The 20256-nt window shown below is 36.7% G+C and overlaps 1 protein-coding gene across 2 annotated transcripts in view; it reads right to left on the reverse strand.

Annotated features, from left to right (window-relative positions):
- Window positions 1–20081, reverse strand: part of LOC139980554 (uncharacterized) — a 51155-nt gene extending 31074 nt beyond the window's left edge. The window contains exons 1-8 of one of the 2 annotated variants that reach the window (XM_071992279.1): window positions 19894–20081; window positions 16667–16799; window positions 15343–15561; window positions 14662–14753; window positions 4657–4721; window positions 3685–3799; window positions 2597–2658; window positions 1667–1791 (exon numbers count right to left, since the gene is read on the reverse strand). In XM_071992279.1, the coding sequence (XP_071848380.1) occupies window positions 1667–1791; window positions 2597–2658; window positions 3685–3799; window positions 4657–4721; window positions 14662–14753; window positions 15343–15561; window positions 16667–16799; window positions 19894–20048 (966 nt within the window). In that variant the 5' untranslated portion in view covers window positions 20049–20081. Of the gene's footprint in view, window positions 1–1666; window positions 1792–2596; window positions 2659–3684; window positions 3800–4656; window positions 4722–14661; window positions 14754–15342; window positions 15562–16666; window positions 16852–19893 lie in introns of both variants that reach the window. The other variant, XM_071992280.1, reaches the window with a different exon arrangement.
- Window positions 20082–20256: the final 175 nt, after the last annotated feature.

Consider the following 20256-nt stretch of genomic DNA (forward strand, 5'->3'; position numbering starts at 1 on the left):
TATTAGCATGTCCACAGTACTGTATGCTGTGTTACTCAAGTGAATAGGAACTATGACATAGTTATAAACACAATCAATGAACTATACTGATAATGTATTCCCCATAAAAACTGAATAGTTTCCTGTACTCTGCATTTGCTACCTAATAACTTCAATCATTTCTTCAAAGAAAATAAAGCTGGGCAAATTTTGCACCTCCAACCACCAGGTCTCAATTTTGGTTCTCTAAAACAAATGCAGCCAAATAACAAATTAAAGCCAATACATACACTGTATGGTAGGAGAGATGTGTAGGATCTGTGAAGAGAATGCTAGCTTATTTCCATTCTTACTATTTTCCAAAAGCTAACAATTAGCTGAGATAGGGTACATGTCTTTTATGTTACTTCTTTCAATTATAAGGTCCCCGGTTCAAATCACTCCAAGATTAATGTATGTCGTCCAGTTACAGAGTTGTTGACAATTGACAATTCATAATCATGGACATTAAATATGAATCTAAGAGACTGACTTCGATCAGCTTGCGGCTTTGATAAGCCAATGATGGCTTCTTCACAAGTTCCTGCTTGCAGGAGGATCTAAAATACATACATACATACATACATACATACATACATACATACATACATACATACATACATACATACATACATACATACATACATACATACATACATACACACACACACACACACATACATACATACATACATACATACATACATACATACATACATACATACATACATACATACATACATACATACATACATACATACATACATACATACATACATACATACATACATACATACATGCATGTTCATTGAGAAGTATGATTAATAAATCAACAAAATGCGATGAAACATTAATATGGTTCCCTTCATAGTTTCAAGTGACAGCCATAATGATTTTAACACTAAAGTTCTCTTAAAGCTTAAACTACAAACATCATGCCCTGTGAATTTAAATATTATAACTATGCATCTGATCATTAGAAGAAGGTTAAGCACTGCTTTACATTAATAGGTTTGGCTTCAAAAACACTCAATTCCTGGAAAATTATCCTGAGTTTTTGAACTACATCTCTGTTCCAAACATGACAAGCCATCAGACACTAAAACTCAAATAAAGGATTAATAGCAAATTATTTTTGAATTTCTTTGCTAATAAAGGCATTATTGTTCACCAGTTTTAGTACACAGTACTGTACATGAAATTTACAAAAAAAGTAAAACAGTAAGCTTACAGAGGACTTTTATTATTCATCAAGAATGAACAGAACAGTTTGGAAGAAATAAACGAATACCATGTAATGTAATGTAAATAAAATCTTGTATAACGCACTATGCGCGATGCATCTGTGCGCTTTACAAACAATCTAGAAAATACTATGACATAAAACATTAAATAGAAAAAACAGCAAATACATATACCATCTACAGATATATACAGGAATATGAGATCAATAAACTATTAAAAGCACTAGTGAAGTGTAAAGCGATAAAACAGATTGACTACAAAATCTACAATTTGAATGCTAAAAAGTGAAAATTCCAATTGAAGTTAGAACCTAAAAACCAACACGACAGAACAACATAAAATCTAAAAAATCCTAGAAACCATCCATGGACCAATTACTATGTGATTAAAGTAAGATACTTACCGGTAGGGGTATCCTGCTGGCTATTGATCTTGCTTGTAAAATGACAAAACTCCTCATCACAAGCATGACAACTGTTGTTGGGGACAGTAAGGACCACATGAACAGCAGGGAACTACTGATGCTTGCTGGAAAAAAAATCAGTGTGCTATGTTAAACATACCAGCAATAACATATTAAATATAGCTGCAATCCCCACACTTCCCCCTCCCCCTCCCTTCAATAATAGCCTCCCTTAGTCCAGCTTAGAGACAGTCCTATTTTCTGATTAAAAAATAAAGACTAAGAACTTGAATGAGGTTTGTATTAACTTTCACTTTCCCTGTAATGTTTGTAAGCAGAAATAGGGTCTCAAGTTTTAAATCACTAACATTAGCACTAACATGGAACTATCGTGAAGAGATAAATGCATTGCAATCATCTGTGTTGATTCACTCTAAGCTTGTCCTAAACAGCCTGTTACCATGCCATTGATGAGATGTCATGGGTGATTCCTTCACATTTCTCAATTGATGGTGCCATTTATTAGGGCCCCACTTCTCACCATGCCCCTTCCCAAATGTGTCTCAACAACAACCTTCACCATCCCCCCCCCACCCCTCCTCCCTTGTTAATAGCAAAAATTGCTAGCAAAGTTGGGACTCCATTTTATTGGCGTTGGATAAGTATGAAAGCACTTGCCTCACTAGTCCCTGAGCAACTATCATATGTAAAAGGTTCACAGAGCAGACATGAGCAGGAGTGACATTAGCTTTAATCTACATAAAATTGCAAATGAAGGTGCAAACAAAACTTCATACCCTTTGCAATGATAGGGGGGAATCTTCTACATTTACTTTGCCCTGTGAGTTTTGGGCATAATCATACAAGTATAGTAGAGTACCAAGACCTACACCTTCTAATGGTGTATTTTAACTCCAATTTGTCCCTTACCTAATTTAAGGTGAAGAAAGCCATAAAGGATTTGTGCCACAGATGAGTGGAGGGACTTGCTCCTGTGATCCAGAAAAGAACATGGACAAATGGATATGCAAAAATTAATTTTTCTCATTATAGGGAAGCCACATGCAAAGTATGAGAGCCAAAATACAGTTCCTCACTGGAGATATCATGTTTACAAGCTAGGGCATCACATACACTTAAACACACACACACGCAAAAGACACGCACCAACTTGACTGCATAGGTTACTTGCCTGCCTACAGCAAGTAACCAAAAGCTACTTTAAGAGAAGGATGGTGACAGTAAAAGTGTTCACTCTAAAACAAATACTTGCATTTTCTTGCCAAACACTGATTTTACTTTGAGATACTGTGCCACTGCCAAACTGAAAATCATGTCTGTAAATCTGGGATTTCTTCCTCCTTAAAAGGATAATCCAGAGAAAACTTTATTTTTGACTTAAATGGAAAAGAGTATATGAACTAAAATCCTGGTGAAATTTGCAGGCAATTCATATTTTAAATATTGATAATTGAAATTTTCAGTCTGTACCATAAGTGAACTAGCAGATTTCATAGTTTGCACTGATAGCAAAATATTTGTTCCCCTTTATTTTCACTTTGTTGTGCTTGACCTTGGATTGGATAGGGTTTCAACTCTGCTTTACAGGATATGAAGTTATCAACACCCCCAAGTGAGTGTACATTAAAAAAAATAATAATATATATAACACATTTATCAGAGAGCATCTATGACATTAAAACCTGTTCCAAAAAATATCAACTTGAACTTTGGTGCTAAAACAAACAGTTTCAAAACCATTGCTAAATAACTGGCTTGAATAAGCTTTCATAAGCACACCAATATTGCAACAACATTAGTTACAGAGTGAAAGGAAATTACTGGTGAGGGAGCTGTTCTGAAAAATTATCAGCATCTTGCTGGTATATAATTACAGAGGGTACAACTAAAACGATGCGTACAAACAGACAAGCTCTGCCAATTAGCTTGAACATACAACTTCTATTCTGGTATATACAGAAACAAACAACACATACAACCAGACAGGTCCCTCTCACCTCTCCCAAGTAGCTGGAGGTTTCAAAGGATGAGAAGACAGACTGTTCTCTTGTTGCATTACCCACAAACACCAGGTTAGGTAGAATGACATCAATGCACAGTCTGAGATGATGCCTATGGAAAGAAAGATGAATAACATTAACTTTCACCAAAGTTCTCACCAAAGCATTTCAAAAGTTTTATTTGATTCTATAGATCATCAAACAGGCACCATGGAAGGAAAACAGCTACATCTGATGTTAGAGCAGAATAGAGTATCACAGTAAGCAAGTAAAAATCTGTCCAATTCATCTTTTGGATAGAAAAAACAGGTTTTACTGACAAGATGTAGTAAACTTGTCAAGAACTCCCGCATGCTATAAGCTATAGGAATAACTTGACTTGATTTGAGAGCTATCTTGTCTTAAGTGTTCTTTGTGTATGCTCGGCTGAAGATTTGAGCAAGCCTAAGAATGACATTAAAGAAACCACTTGTGTTGGACTGGGCTTCATTCTGTTCTACTTTCATGTCTCTATTCATACATTTTTCTTAACTAGGGAAGGCATTTGCAAACCTCACATTACCTAGTACTGGCATTAATGCAGTATCAAGATTGTCTCTTTAAAACATGAAAGTATGAAAAGAAATACCAAGGAAGGAAAGAGGTTCTACATCCTGTTGACACTAGGACAACACACACTGACAAAATGGTAGCCCACTGACAAGACTACACCATACCTTCCAATAGAGCAAGATTTTCCTTAGTTAATATTAGCTGTTTGAGCAAGTATTTTGTAACAACTATCCCTATCATACATAACGATGATTTCTAGGTTGATTTTCCCTTCATTGTCTAATATTTGCAAAGATGCACACCTACCATTTAGACAAACAAGAAAATATTCTATCAAAGAATCAACATTTTTAGGACAAATTTTAATGCATCAATAAAAGGAGTCACTACCCATGCAGGGGGTAAATGCTTACAAACCTTCATCTTTGACAAGTGTGACGATAAGCAAGACCAATGACATGACTGCTATGGATGCCAAAATCCTGACAACAGAAAGAAAATGCAGGCTTGAATATTGCATAAAGAAGACAAAAACATGACAAAGTTATGCTGAGCTGAAGTTGTAGAAGTGATGAGGTAACCTCATTATCTGTACTGTACCCATCTCCAAGCCAAAGTACCAACTGAAGCAGCAGTGTATTGTTATGAAATAGTGATACCATCTCTTTGATGTTACTGAAACGCTCCATCGAGACACCTTACAGGCCTCTTATGTATTTATCTAGGTCATGGATTCAGTTTTCCCACGAGAAGTTTTTAACTATCTTATTGAATCTTGGTACAGGGCCTTTTCCCAAAATAGATTCCATTATGTCTGTGGAACATTCGAGAAGGTTCTCTCACGTGGTATGGAAGTTTCCATAGAAAGGGGATGGACTTCCAAACTCCCAACCAATCAGGGCAGATCAGTGCCAGTGCACATATTTTTATATTATTAAGTTAATACAGGATGGTCAGGTTATTGGCTGCCTACTGATTGTGCGCAGAGGATTTTTATGGAAGTAAGGTATAAAAGAAAAAGGAGGTCAGAAATTTATCACTCCGTGATCAATTTATCACTTGATCAGCAAATTTATCACTCCGTCAGCGCTCCGTGATCAGTTCGTTGCTTCGTCACCATTTCATCACTCCTAATTGTTTAATTGACGGAGTCAAGTCAAGTCAAATCATTGTAATTTAGTTTTATTTGTAAAGAGAATCGACAGAGAAGAAATTATACCGAATCATTAATCAAATCCTATCTCGTCAAATTGTTTTTTGTGTGAAGTCATTGTTTTCTTCCGTTCGAGACATCTCCTGAAGAAGCGTAAATACGGCTTCAAGATATCCCAGTACCTTTCTATCGCGAGTCCCGATATAGTTTTACTATCGGAGGAAGCGGGCTCGTCACAATATTACATGGTGGAGGAGCGGTTGCTTTCTTCAGGAACAAAAACGGAACTTTTCACAACTTTCGTTCGTTACGATCAATAACGAACAGAGATTTTTTTTGGCCCGAAGACCTAACGAGGAATGCAACGCATGTTCACGACCTAGCCTAACGGAAACACTCTACGAGGGAAGTCAGCCTATACTAGCCTAAGTCTGTACACCGGAACCACTGATCGTACACTAACTTTAATCAACCCAGCATGCAGTTCGCGTTTGAACATTCGCGCAACTAGTACGTAGTTAGTCATACTACAGCTCAAAACATCAGAACTGAACATTTTCGCGATCTAAGCCTAGGCTCGACCCGATGTTAACGGCGAACGAATCTGAAGTTCTTACGAGATGTAGGCCTACCTGCTACTACCTGCTACTACCCACCTGCTACTGCTACTACCTGCCGCTACTACTACTGCTAGCCGAGGGACTTCATTCATCGTTTCCACTACCAGTTCTTAGTTAAACTTAAGGGTGAGTGAAATCATGCCAATTTGTATCCCAACCCCTATTTGAGATTAGAGTGTACCGATAAGTTATTTTAATCGTGTCCATGTATTGCATGTTATTTGTATTACGGTCGATAGTGTGTTCAATTAAGTATAGGCTCATGTTGTATACTCGTAACTAGCCTAATTGTATGCGGCATAATGTCCGTCAGCGAACAGGAAACTTCGACCTCTGTTAATGTTATGCAGAAACATAGGCCCACTGATTTTTTGCCATCACGATTTCAGGGCGATGTAATTGATGCAGATTTAGCCGAAGCTCATTATTTGGGATTTGAAGATTATTTAGAGGTGCATAAATTGCCGTCCCAAACCCCCCCTGTAGAGGAAGAATTGAATGAAATATGTCGCATATTTAAGCGAACACTTAAAGGCCAAGCCAGACTCTGGATTGAAAACAAAAGTTTTTCAACTATTGCTGATATGCGCAAGCAATTCCTTGCTCGTTTCAGTCCAGGCACTTCTTCCTACGCTAAATCACAGGCATTTCATGCATTAAGCTATACGCCAGGTGATACAGCTCAAGCTCATTTGGCCAAAATTTCCAAAGCTGCAGCACAATTAAGTTATGGCGAGGACCAAATTAGAGATAAATTGATCTCGACCCTGCCTTTTCAATGCCGCTCAGCAGTGTTAATGTCTGCAACACCACAAGCAACAATTGCAGATTTGGTCATGAAAGTACAGTGCTTTTTTGACTTACAAATCCAAAGTCAACCCCCAGCATCTTCCGAACCATTTATGGCAATGCACGACAAAGCGTCTTCTGTTCAGACTTCTACTATTTCTGCATCTTCTGAGATACACGAGTTGTGTACCAAAATTCAGGAATTAGAAACCAAGTTTGATCAGTCACGTAGGTCAGAATCGCAAGACAATCCAAAAGATATGAGGCAAAGATATAGTTCTCGTGATTCTCGTGGTCCTAGGACAGGTCAGAATAATAACAGGAGAAGGTTACCATATTATAATCCTTCAATTACATGCTATTACTGTCAAAATCGAGGTCATTTTGCACAATATTGCCAAATTCGCCTAAGCCATGAAATGGAGGCTAATGTAAAGAAAGTACCAACACAGAATTTTCAGTAGGGAGCACTTATGATTGCACTCATCATACAGTGACTCCAGACAAAGTACCAAGTAAAGGAAGATCGAAACGTAAAGCAAATAATATTTGGAAGAATAGTAATATTCCTAGTTCTAGATATACAGGGAACGACCGTAATGTGGATATTCAACTGGACACACGTAATTTTGTAAGAGGTACTTTACATGATGGTAAAGGAATTTCATTGTTGTTTGATAGTGGAGCGACACGCTCTATCATTTCTTCTTCTACAGTGCAAAATTCAAAGTATTTATCCTCTATACAACCAGTCTCAGTTGATGTAGTAAACCTAAAGTTGGGTAATGGTCAGTTTATTCATGCGTATAGCACGATAACATTTCAGGTCAAAATTCAAGGTCATGAATTTCAGCTTTCTGCTTTAATTGCTGCAAACCTGACAGGTATTGACTTAATATTAGGTAGTCCAACTCTGAAGGAATTGAATGGATCTTTGGACTTTACCACAAACTGTTTTAGAATTAAACAAGCCAAAGTCTTCCTTAGGCCAGTGCAGAGATTTGTTATTTACCCAGGTCAGCAAAGATACATTACTGTACAGGGACGTCTTCCACTATATGCACGAAATGCAGATGTAGTTATTAAACCGTTCCCTCTAATATCTCGTATGTGTCCTTCACGAATGTTAGTGAAAATGCATAAAGGTAGAACAAAGATTCTACTAAGGAACATGGGTAACCAGAAATTTTGTCTGCATCCTTCTCGCACAGTGGCTCATTTAAATTTAGCAGATATCATTACGGTCACAGAAGACATACCTATTGAATCTCTAGATTTTCTCAATGTCATGAGAGACATCGAGAAACCGTCTCTTTTTCGAACGAATTCTAACTCTAAAGAGAATCGTGATGAAATTACACGATATAATTTACATCGATATCCACATTTGACAGTCGATGATCCCCTGGTTTCCAAATCTGAACAGGAAATCATGAGAGACAACATTAATTTGGAACAAAGTATTCTGAATGTTTCAGAAACAGAGAGCATATATGAATTTCTAGACTCACATAGAGATGCATTTTCTCTTTATGGTGAATTATCTCACTGTCCAAATTATGAGGCTGATATTACGCTTACTAATGATGAGCCATTTTACATACGTCCCTATAGACTTTCAGATGAGGACAAAGTCATTGTCGCCAGTGAGCTTGACAAATTAGTGCGATTAGGAATCTTAGCGGTAGGACATCAGTCTTATACCTCACCGGTTTTCCTAATTCCAAAGAAGGGAACAAAAGACAAACGGGTTGTCACAGATTTTCGCTACTTGAACAGTAGAATAAAACGTCTCAATCACCCTTTTCCTTTACTGAATGAGACTATCCGTACCATAGGGTACTCTGGAGCCAAAATTTTGGGTGTTCTTGATTTAAAGTCTGCTTTCTTCTGTCTGCCACTTAGTGTTCATGCACAACAGTATACGGGTATTGCTTCATTTCATGGAGGAAAGCATTATTATTATAAACGCTTACCACAGGGATTGAATTTATCTCCAGCGATCTTTCAGTCGCAAATTAATGATATTTTGGCAACGATCCCAAATTCAAATAAGTTCTGTATTGCTCATCATGACGATATTATTGTGTACAGTGCAGACAAACAATCGCACAAACAACACCTAAAGGCAATTTTTAAGGTTTTAATGGACAACGGATTGAAAATCTCTCCGAAAAAGTGTAGCATTTTTCAAAATTCAGTCCGATATATGGGACATTTGCTCTCAATAACCCCAGAAGGTGAGGCTTGTATCCAACCTTTACATGATAGATGTGCAGCAATCAGGAACACACCGAAACCACACAATGTTAAGTCAGTAAGACGATTTGTAGGTGCAGTTAATTATGTGGCTTCGTTTTTCCCAAATATTCAAGCACTATTGAGACCATTACATCATTTGAGTCGTAAGAGAAAGGTATTTAAATGGACAGAGGAACATCAGAGTGCATTTCAAAGTATTAAAGAGTTGTTGTGTAATCCACCTATATTGCATATGCCACAGAAATATGGTCGTTTTGTATTATATAGCGACACATCATGAGTAGCAACAGGATCATACCTGACACAAAGAGTTAATGGTAAAGAGAATATTATTGCATATTACTCTAAGATATTACCACCAGCATGTCAGAGGTATAGTGTCACTGAATTAGAAATGATGGGTCTATTTATTAATGTGACAGCATTCAAACATTTATTGCAAAATGTAGAATTTGAGGCATATGTTGATCACTCTGCCATTGTTGAATTGTTTAAGTCAAAACAAGAACCAGCAACTTCACGCTTACGTAAGCTTCTGTTCAAATTGTCAGAGTTTACATTCAAGGTTGGTTATAAGAAAGGCTCAGAATTGGTTTTGGCAGATTATTTGTCTAGAGCACCACAGGAATTCCACTCCGAAATAGATCAGGTTGCTCAAGAGGTCGGTTCTTATGAGGATTTTTCAACTCCACCTAAGGAGACATTTAATCCAATCATGACAAGGTCAATGGCAAGGTCAATGGGAGTCAAAGTTCCAGATTTATTTCCGAATAAAGTCACAAAGGAGTCTAAGCAGGATTCCCCAGCCAAAGAATCAACAAATAGAGTTGAAAGGACATTCAGTCCTAAGGCAACACATTCTAGTGATCATGTTACACAGAGACCACAATCTGAGTCACAAAAGACGACTACACCAGTTAGTTCTACTGATAAGAGAGAAACATATATTCAAAGGCCTATTATTACTATGCCTAGTGAAAATAGACATACATATAGTCCTGATGTATTGGTTGTGCCAAATTTTACAAGTGTTTCTCAACCTTCAGAGCCAAGGTTAGTGGATCAGAGTAGACATAGAGTGCCAGAGGTAGTCAGAGAACCACCACCAGAATTATTTGCTCAGCCAAAGCCAGTCATAACAAACATTGATCATTTGGTTACAGGGCACATTCCAAAACAAAAGGAATTGAATAAAGTCATGAAGGCAATTCAAGGAAAGCTGATCAAAAACTATGATCTGCCATTTGATGTAAAAGAGTTGCAAGTTCAACAACAAACTTGTCCTTACTACAAACCAATTTATGATTTTCTTGCCCACGACATTATTCCAAGTAATGTTAAGCATGCTAGAACTGTTCGTTCTCAAGCAGAGGATTATTTGTTATGTAATAGTTTGTTATTCAGGATATTTTTGCATGAGACTAATGATGCTAAGATGACTCTTCAGTTAGTCGTACCTGAGACTATGGTAGAACAAATAATATCTTGATGACTTGTTAAGTAATCATCAGGGTGTAATGCGTACATATTTGACCATTAGACAGCATTTCTATCTGCGCAATATGTTTCAACGCATCAGTAATTATATTCAGGCATGTCTCCGTTGTCAAGAATTCCGTAAGAAACCGGACAAATTGAGACAATATCATGCTCGCATTCCTGATTCTTATCGTCCTTTTGACAGACTTAGTCTGGATTTCAAGACTATGCCCATAACGGCTACAGGATTTAAACATTTGATGGTTGTTTGTGATGAGATCACTAGATTTGTTGTATGTGTTTCTCTTAAGACTCTTGATGCTGAAACAATATGTGAAGCATTATTGCAGAGGGTAGTCACAACCTTTGGTCCACCGTCTTGTATCATAAGTGATGCGGCAGCTTCTCTTACAGGAAAATTAGTGGAGCTCTTAAGTAAAGCTTTAGGCATTGAACAAAAGTTCATCAGTGTAAGCAATCATGGAAGCTTACAGGTTGAAAGACACATTCAGACTCTTTCAAATTTCCTCAAAGTGAACTTAAATCAGTTTGGTACGGATTGGGTACGATTTGTCCCAACATCAGCCTATGCATATAACACATTTTCCTCTCCTCAGTTAGGTAGCTATAGCCCATTTGAACTTGCATTTGGACGTAAGCCGCCAAATCTTACAAATTTATCGTTCAATCCAATGGCAGGATTATCACAATCTCATGGAGAATATGCTGCATTGTTAAAGAAACGATTTGATCATTTGTCAAGGGTAATGTTAGTCTTACAAAAGAAGCAACAAGATGCTCAAAATGTTAAGATAAGTGCAAAACTGGACAAAGGTGCAATTTATTCAACGGGTCAATTAGTGTATCTGTATAAGCCAACGTCTTCCTCCTTGACTGCGAACTCTCGCAAAATTGCTGCAGAATGGTGTGGACCATTAGTGATCCATCAAGTTTTAGATAGGACTCATTATTTGTTGGCCACTCTCAAAGGAGAAATTCTTAGTGATGTATTCAATTATAACAGGCTTAAACCATGTTTTGTAAGAGCATCTTCTGAAACTAAGAATATCACTAACATTCAGAAATTGCGTCAGGTCTTGAAAACAAAGGGTTCATCAAGTGAAAAGGTTGCTCGAATGAGAAATGTATTGAGTAGTAACACTTCTAATGCAGAAAATGTTAATGTCATGCAAGATGCACATATTGAGTTTCATGATGAGTTTGGTAACATTTTGCCAGGGGTAACTTCAGATCATGTCATGTGTCTTATGACCACTAAGCCAATGAATGTTGCATCCTTTTTAGAGAATAGAGCACATAATGAAGGATTAGCAATTCCATATCCTTCCATGAAAGATAGCATATTAAGGCAAAAGAAAGTTTTTGCAAATGCTCCACAAGGAGACATGAAAGTCCAACGTGCTCGATACAAATTGGGTGAATTACAGGTTCTGGTCACCTATCAGACACCATGTTTTCCAACAGGCTTTAAGAGTCACGATTTTTGGTGGAATGTAGGAAAATATTCCAACACAGAGGAAATAATGAATTTTCTCCATGAAAAGGGATTGAACATTACAGGCAGTCCAGGCAGGATGTTGCAAACATTATATGGTTAATATGTATAACTGCATATTGCTTTAAGTTCAGATGAACAGGTGTTTTACCCACGATTGTATGAATGGAATGCGTCATGGCAATTACCTGCATACCTGTTAAGTGGAAGTCATTGTACTGTATGGTGTAACAATATAAGCTTTATTGTTTAAAACGCCACCAAGTGACCTAGTTTCATCTTTTATAACAAATATGTAGTGAGTATACCTAATTTCTCCTTATGAATTCGTTCAAACGTTTACCCGGCAATTAGAACATATCCGGAATATTAGCAACATGGGTTTTCATATATTGAGAAATATTTTAAGGATATTTACATTGCATCATTGATGTTATATTGAAGGCTATTCAGAGACAGCATTGAAGATGTGCAACTTTTGCTTACAGCAACAGTTATCGAAGCAAATGAAAGTATAGATGTTTTGAGGAACTTATGTATATATTTTCTTTTCCTCAAATATTCATGCAAAAGTAAATTTCATCATGAAGTTGAAAAGACAAGATGTTAAGTAATATGTTAATTTGAAGAAAGATTTGTTGATGTCATAGTTTATGGGGTCTCTTTTATGGTATCGAATATCTAGTACTTTGGTACTTTACTAGATCAATTCGGAGTGCATACCTAGGGTCACCATGCTATCGAGTCACATTTTCTTGATTTTCTTGGGGTGAATGTATATATGATTCACAAGGTTTCAAAGCAGTTTTGAAACTAAGCCTTCATTAAAGAGGAGGTTTTGTAAAAGAGTTTGTAATATTTTAAGGTTCTTTTTGAATGTACGAATTTTTTATGGAACGCCAAGGTGTTTTATTCAGTTAAAAGATAACTAAGTCTAGTATTCTCTGATCTCTCCCCAATTCACGGCATGATTTCACTTTTGATATATATGTATTATTGATGTATGAAATGCATAAATGTATTTTGTAAGAGATACTGCATATTTTGCTGTGTCATGTAACTTTAAGATATCTTAATGACATTTTTTTTTTTTTTTAATAGATTACATCATATGATGTCATCAATATTGAAGAGGTACACTTCAATTTCAAAGTCATGGAGATAGTGTCAATGTATATACCATATGATCATTTTAATAATTCGTAACCAAGATGTTAACCTTTGAGATATATGAAGGCCATTTATTGAAGTCAATGAATATTAGTGAATGTGCTTACAGTACTCTACCTTCTTGAGATAATGATAAGTTAAAGCAGTATGATGTTAAAATTTTGGAGTATCCAAAAATTTTAAAAGATTGAGGGGGATGTTATGAAATAGTGATACCATCTCTTTGATGTTACTGAAACGCTCCATCGAGACACCTTACAGGCCTCTTATGTATTTATCTAGGTCATGGATTCAGTTTTCCCACGAGAAGTTTTTAACTATCTTATTGAATCTTGGTACAGGGCCTTTTCCCAAAATAGATTCCATTATGTCTGTGGAACATTCGAGAAGGTTCTCTCACGTGGTATGGAAGTTTCCATAGAAAGGGGATGGACTTCCAAACTCCCAACCAATCAGGGCAGATCAGTGCCAGTGCACATATTTTTATATTATTAAGTTAATACAGGATGGTCAGGTTATTGGCTGCCTACTGATTGTGCGCAGAGGATTTTTATGGAAGTAAGGTATAAAAGAAAAAGGAGGTCAGAAATTTATCACTCCGTGATCAATTTATCACTTGATCAGCAAATTTATCACTCCGTCAGCGCTCCGTGATCAGTTCGTTGCTTCGTCACCATTTCATCACTCCTAATTGTTTAATTGACGGAGTCAAGTCAAGTCAAATCATTGTAATTTAGTTTTATTTGTAAAGAGAATCGACAGAGAAGAAATTATACCGAATCATTAATCAAATCCTATCTCGTCAAATTGTTTTTTGTGTGAAGTCATTGTTTTCTTCCGTTCGAGACATCTCCTGAAGAAGCGTAAATACGGCTTCAAGATATCCCAGTACCTTTCTATCGCGAGTCCCGATATAGTTTTACTATCGGAGGAAGCGGGCTCGTCACAATATTACAGTATAGTAGTAGAAAGACTAAGTAGTAGATGATGAAATGCTACAAACGATAGAATGTCTTCCTCAGATTCCAAAGGTCAAACATAATTTTCATCTGGACGATCCTTTTAACTCATTCTTCCTTAACCACACTACTGTTGGGTTTTGTAATGTTGTATAAATATTTGTACAGGATATTAATTTCAAATCTAAAACCAGAGCAAGTGTTCCTATATATGAGGCTAAACTTAACTGCACTGAGCATGGCATATGCAAATAATATCCAATTATATGGTATCAATCAAAGATTTTTGAATTTGTTGTCCATAGTTTAAACAATCTTTAAACAATCTTCCTAAATAAAGGAACTCACAAAGTTCCAAATTCAAAGTACATTTTTTCCACCAAAATCAAGATTTGGAATTAAATGCCAGTCACAGTTAAACCCAAAGTCTGAAGTGCACTACAGAATCAAATTGAAAACTTGATATGTGCTTACCATTTGATGCTGTGACTTCCTGTCAGAAAGAGGATTAATCCAAGACTAAATGATGCAACATATGAGATAACTGTTATTCCTAAAACTGTAGTCTAAAAAGAGTGAAATGTAAAAGATGAGTAACAAATGTCGAAATCATTTTCAGTCCAACCATGAAAGAATGGAATGATGAAAAGTGTTAGGCTAACTAATGGTAATGTTGATGATAATATTGTACTAAAGTTTTGAAATTGCATGAAAAGGTCTAGAATCAATTGATCACCAGATTGCAGTCACTGAAATTATCAACGGAACATTAATACATGTTCTACTCACTGCGAATGTAAAGTTCACCAAACAAATCATTGCTGCAATAAAACTGACAACATTCGTGACTTACAGTAGTTACCAGTGAATCAATTATATCTGTATTTGATTTACATGCATTAGCTTCAGTTTGATCAACTTTCAGCTCTAATATTAATAAATGATAGAACCCTTTTGCACATCATCAGATTAACTCATTCTAAATGATGTACGCACGGCTGGTGCAATGCATCATCTACACTAATCGCTATGAAGCAATTTATCCTTGTAATCAGCTAGTTTTCCGAGTCAATTGATGATTGTAACATCTTACATGCATTGTAGGCCTGCTCTCATTCTTCTCTGAGGTCTTTAATAGAGAAATGTGGTATTTACCTTCACAACAACTGGTCTATCATCAATGTAGCTAACCAACTGTTTACTGGTCTGCATGACAAAGTGCACAACTGCAATTGCTTCTAGCATCATCAACAGTGGTTCAGAAGACAAGATGACTTGAGTATAGACCCAGACCAGCATGGATGGGAATAGATTCACTGGAAGAGCTACCAAGACAACCAGCAGGGCAGTTGACAGGAATGGGATTTGATTGATCTGAATTAGATAGAAATCAAAAAATAATAACAAAAAAACACATGCAGGGCAAACAAATGTTGTGGAACACAAATGAAATTTATTAACAAATCAAGACAAATGACTGATGGATGGATTAGTGAAATAAATTTCATTTAATATTTGACTTATCATCAATTTCTCCACAATGGTTGACATTTTAACATGCACATTCTGAAGTGGCAGACCAGGCACAAATTTGTATGACTTTTTCATGCAAGCAAAGGGCATTGGAAGCACAAAAAAATAATGAAATTATACTGTAGGTCTTCTCAGATTTACCCACACATCTACAGCAAACCAAATTCTTTTTAGTCATTATATTAATAATAGTAATAATTTTGTCCTGGAAGGCAGTTATTGTGGGACACAAAGCAGTCACATATGCATGTGGCAGAGAATAATTTTAACATATTCATCCAGTATCCCATTGCAAAATGCTATGCAAAATTGGCAAATGACTATGCAAGTACACACATGTCTTGCATTTTATGTACATAGCAACCATAGTATGTTACTTCTGACAAAATGTAGCCCCCTTCAAAACTGCTGCACATAATTTAAACAGTAAAATAATCAGGTTTATTTTTGCGACGATTGTAAACCACCACAAATGTGGGAGAAGCCCACAAGGGCTTATAAATTACAACTTTCATGTTGGGTGGCTTCCAATTCAACATTTTAACTCAAATTTGGAATTTTTTCAATTTAGAAAGTCATTTCAAATGGGAAAACTATAGATTGCTCTTGGATGAAAAACCCAGCTGGGGATCGAACCCCCTATTTGCTACACCTCACTACTTCAAATACCACCGCCTTAATCCACTCCGCCACAGCCACACAACAACATTTCCCTACGACAGTACAATGAGTACATATTCAGTCACATGTTCTAATGAATGCAATGTGCCCATGGCAACCGTAGGAACATGCATCTGGTGAAATCCAAGTTATATTAAATGTTAATTAATGTTGGATTTAATTAAATTAAATTAAATTAATTAAATTAATGTTGGATTTAATTAAATTAAATCCAAATTATATTAAATGTTACATGCTGACAAAACTGTTAAGCAAATATACATACTACTGGAAGGATATCAGCAATGAATGTATGCAACATCAGAATGAGGGAAAGACGAACAACCACGTCAGGACCACATAATGAGGCAAGAAGAGGCATCAATACCAGGAACATCCACTGGATCCCTGGGATATACCTGACACATGGAAAACAGAGTAACCACATCATTGTGTTGACCTGTAAAGTAACTGCATAGAAAGAAAAGAATTGCAAATGCTAACAATGAAGTATAGTAAGTTATTACCATTTCATTTGCATTGAAAGCCTTTTCTTTTTGTCATTGCACTTTATAAGAGCAGCCACATTTTACATTGCTGAAATGACAGCATCTGCATTTGAGGATCCACTTCAAATTATTAGCATTGGACTTCAAATACACACATGAACAAAACTTACAACATCACAATGCTAGGTTTTCTCAAAGTTAAGGCTTGGACTTATATTTTTCCACTCTGCATCCAAGCATACACTTATGAATATTAGCCTTGGACTAATCATTTAAATAAAATGGTTAATTGTAATATGATGTCAATGGGATCTAGGAGAAAGAATGATTAGCTCTGGAAATATAAACTGGGCTACTGTGCATTTGAATACTTAGATAGGTCTCCAAAGCGGCCCTGCACTCTACAGTTACTCACAAGTTTCAAAAATATCAGTAGCAGTACAAAATAGGCTAATCGCCAGTAGTCGCGATTACACTTTGGAAGTTCGATTAATCGCGCCCAAAACCTAAGTTGCGATTACTCGACTACAAGCTAGCACTACACATAATTTGCTTTGAAAAATAGCCTAACCTATCAAAAACAACACTAAAGCATTTTGTCAGCAAATATCAACGTATACAGGTTCTCACAATGCTACACTAGCACTGTGCTGTGTTAAAAATCAGCAAGCACCCGCTCCAGTTAAATTCATGCGTTTGCTTGTCAGTAACACGCTTGTTCTGCAATGCAACATTCAGTCCTAGACTCCTAGTAATGTTTAATTATTGCGCTAATTTGTAACTTATTAATCTTTTACATTTGCCAAAGTATTTATAATTTCTTCAAACATGTTTACAATAACTTCATAACTGGCCTGGTTCTCATTCATCCGATGTCTGATAAAGTGTGTCAGTTGCGGTGTAGTTTAATTTCAATGTGCAAAATATGTGCCTGCTATCGCATTAGACTAGAGCCTAGCCTAGAACATCCTTCTACAGAAAACTCTTGCATACTAAACATCAAACTGCTACAAGTGTTACATATATTCATTGATTGCATGTTTGCTCAAGTTTTATTAGTGCTAGTAGTTGTAGTAGCCTCGTAGATTCATTCGAAAGTTTTTGATTTACTGTGAAGGATTTTAAGAAACGTTACAGATTGAAAGTTGTTCACTGTTTTTGTTTGGTAGATGTTTTACCATGATTTAGACACCACACGATATGACAGGAAAGAATAAAGAAATAAAGACAGTGCACCAAACTGTGAGAAAGATTTGTTTTGACTATTTCTACAATGTAAAAAAGACAGTGGTGACATCATAACTGTAACCGGGTAATCGCGAGAAAAGCTATGCGATTAATTGACTACAAAAGAAAGAATCAACTATCAGTATCAGCACTAATAAAGGGACAAACTAAAACGAATGACAGCGAATGACCGAATGACAATTGACTTTGTACAGGGTTAATTATCATTTGCGAATGACAGCGAATGGCAGCGAAGGACAACGAAGGACAGCGAATGACAACGAAGGACAGTGTTGAGAAGAGATAGAATGATTAACGGAGTGGAGTAAATGCGGTTATTGGTTTTCTGCGCAAAAATGATTTGAGGAAAATCGCATGTTACGTGGTTGCAGGGTTTTGGTGTAATTTACGGATAGAAATCACAGGGAAAGTTTTTGTGTGAGAATGCACTTGAGTGCTGTGCTTTTTACCTCTGTAGATTTATATAGAAAGATAACTGAAGCCGTTTCAAGATTATAGTATTGTTAGTTTCTAACAATTAATATCGGAAAAAATGATGTTAAATTTACTTTTTAATATCCGACTTACAATTTCGCTTACTTTAAGGTGCGTTTTTATCTTGTCAGTACTTTACTAGATCTAGATACCCACGAAGTCTGAACTGTGATTTCCGGTTGAAGCAAATGTCTGTGCTGTCATTACTGTCATTCGTTTTAGCTGAACGCAATTTTTTAGTGTGTACAGCATATTGTCATTCGTTATGTGTAACGCAATTGTCATTCGTTTTAGTAACACCCCTAATAAAGGCTGGGCCTAATAACATAGCAGTCTAGGCCTATGCTGGTAGTGCCTAGTGGTACAGTGCCATGAACTCCAGGGAGAAGCCTGCTAGGCTAGTACCAGGGAGCTGCTACTTTAAGTAACGTGAACTAACTTAGGCCCTATAGGCTACAGCCTAGGCTATAGCAGAACATTAGGCCTATCCTAGGCCTTATAGTAGTAGCATGGTGACTTCGAAGTTCGGACACTTAAGACTTAAAACACCCCATAACTAAATCTTCTGGTATAAATCATTTGAAAATATACTTCATATGGTGGGAGAATTTTGTTATAGTACGATACACGGCCAAACTTTCTTTCCTGCAAACTGTTTTCACGTTGTTTTCCAAGAAGATTCTTCGTGATTGTGGAACTGGTATTTCTTTGCTAGAGTATTGCGAAGTTCGGACACGCAACCCACAGTGTGGCGCTGGTGATAAAATTGGTGGCGCAGTTGCTCTTTCAGTAATTATAACAGACTTCATAGATCTTCGTCATTTTATTGACAAATATGTAAGTAATTTCTTGCACACGGGTCATTTTGGAGAGAATATAACTGTAGCTTCGTACTTTTTGGTGAAATTTGACTCTTCCTGTAGATTTTCATGGTGAAATCGTGTATTTCTTAGGGTGTCCGAACTTTCGCAGTATGCCGAACTTCGCAATACTGACTATACTAAGTAAGTCTTGTACAATTGGACAAAGTCGTTGTTTCTTCTTGCGGCATGTCATAGAAATGGTTAGGACTGGATATCGGTTTTTTTTTTTTTTAATCATGGCTTTCTAAGACTATACATAAGCTATCTCATTCCGTTTGGCCTAGTTCTGCGATACTAGCCTAACGTTAAGCCTTTGTAGACCACACAGTGTCTATGCCATATCAATTTCAATGGTCTTTGCAACTGCTGAATGGCATACGTTAGGAACAGGCGCACCCGTGAGGGTGATTCGAACTTACCTCAAATGTACAAGACTACCAAAGATATTCCACCATCCGAAGGTGAAATATCTTTGTGACGACTGACAACTCACGAAAATTTTGTAAAGCGCGCTTGTCGTAACACCGTAACCAGAATTATGTAAACTTGAAAAGCTAGTTTTGTTCGATCGCATAGTGCCAGCTGTTTGTCACAAGTTGCACATAGATGTGAATAGTTTTGGGCCAGAGCAATGGGTTATTTCATTAAACTAAAGGGAAGCAATTGTCAAAAGAAATGACATGCGATTCGCGACAACTTCTGGTATGAACTACTGACTGACCTCGGTACAGTTGTTAATTTGTCGAACCTTTGGCAAAACTTTCCACATACTTGTAATTTAT

Source organism: Apostichopus japonicus, chromosome 15 (genome assembly GCF_037975245.1).
Source record: "Apostichopus japonicus isolate 1M-3 chromosome 15, ASM3797524v1, whole genome shotgun sequence".
NCBI lineage: Eukaryota > Metazoa > Echinodermata > Holothuroidea > Aspidochirotida > Stichopodidae > Apostichopus > Apostichopus japonicus.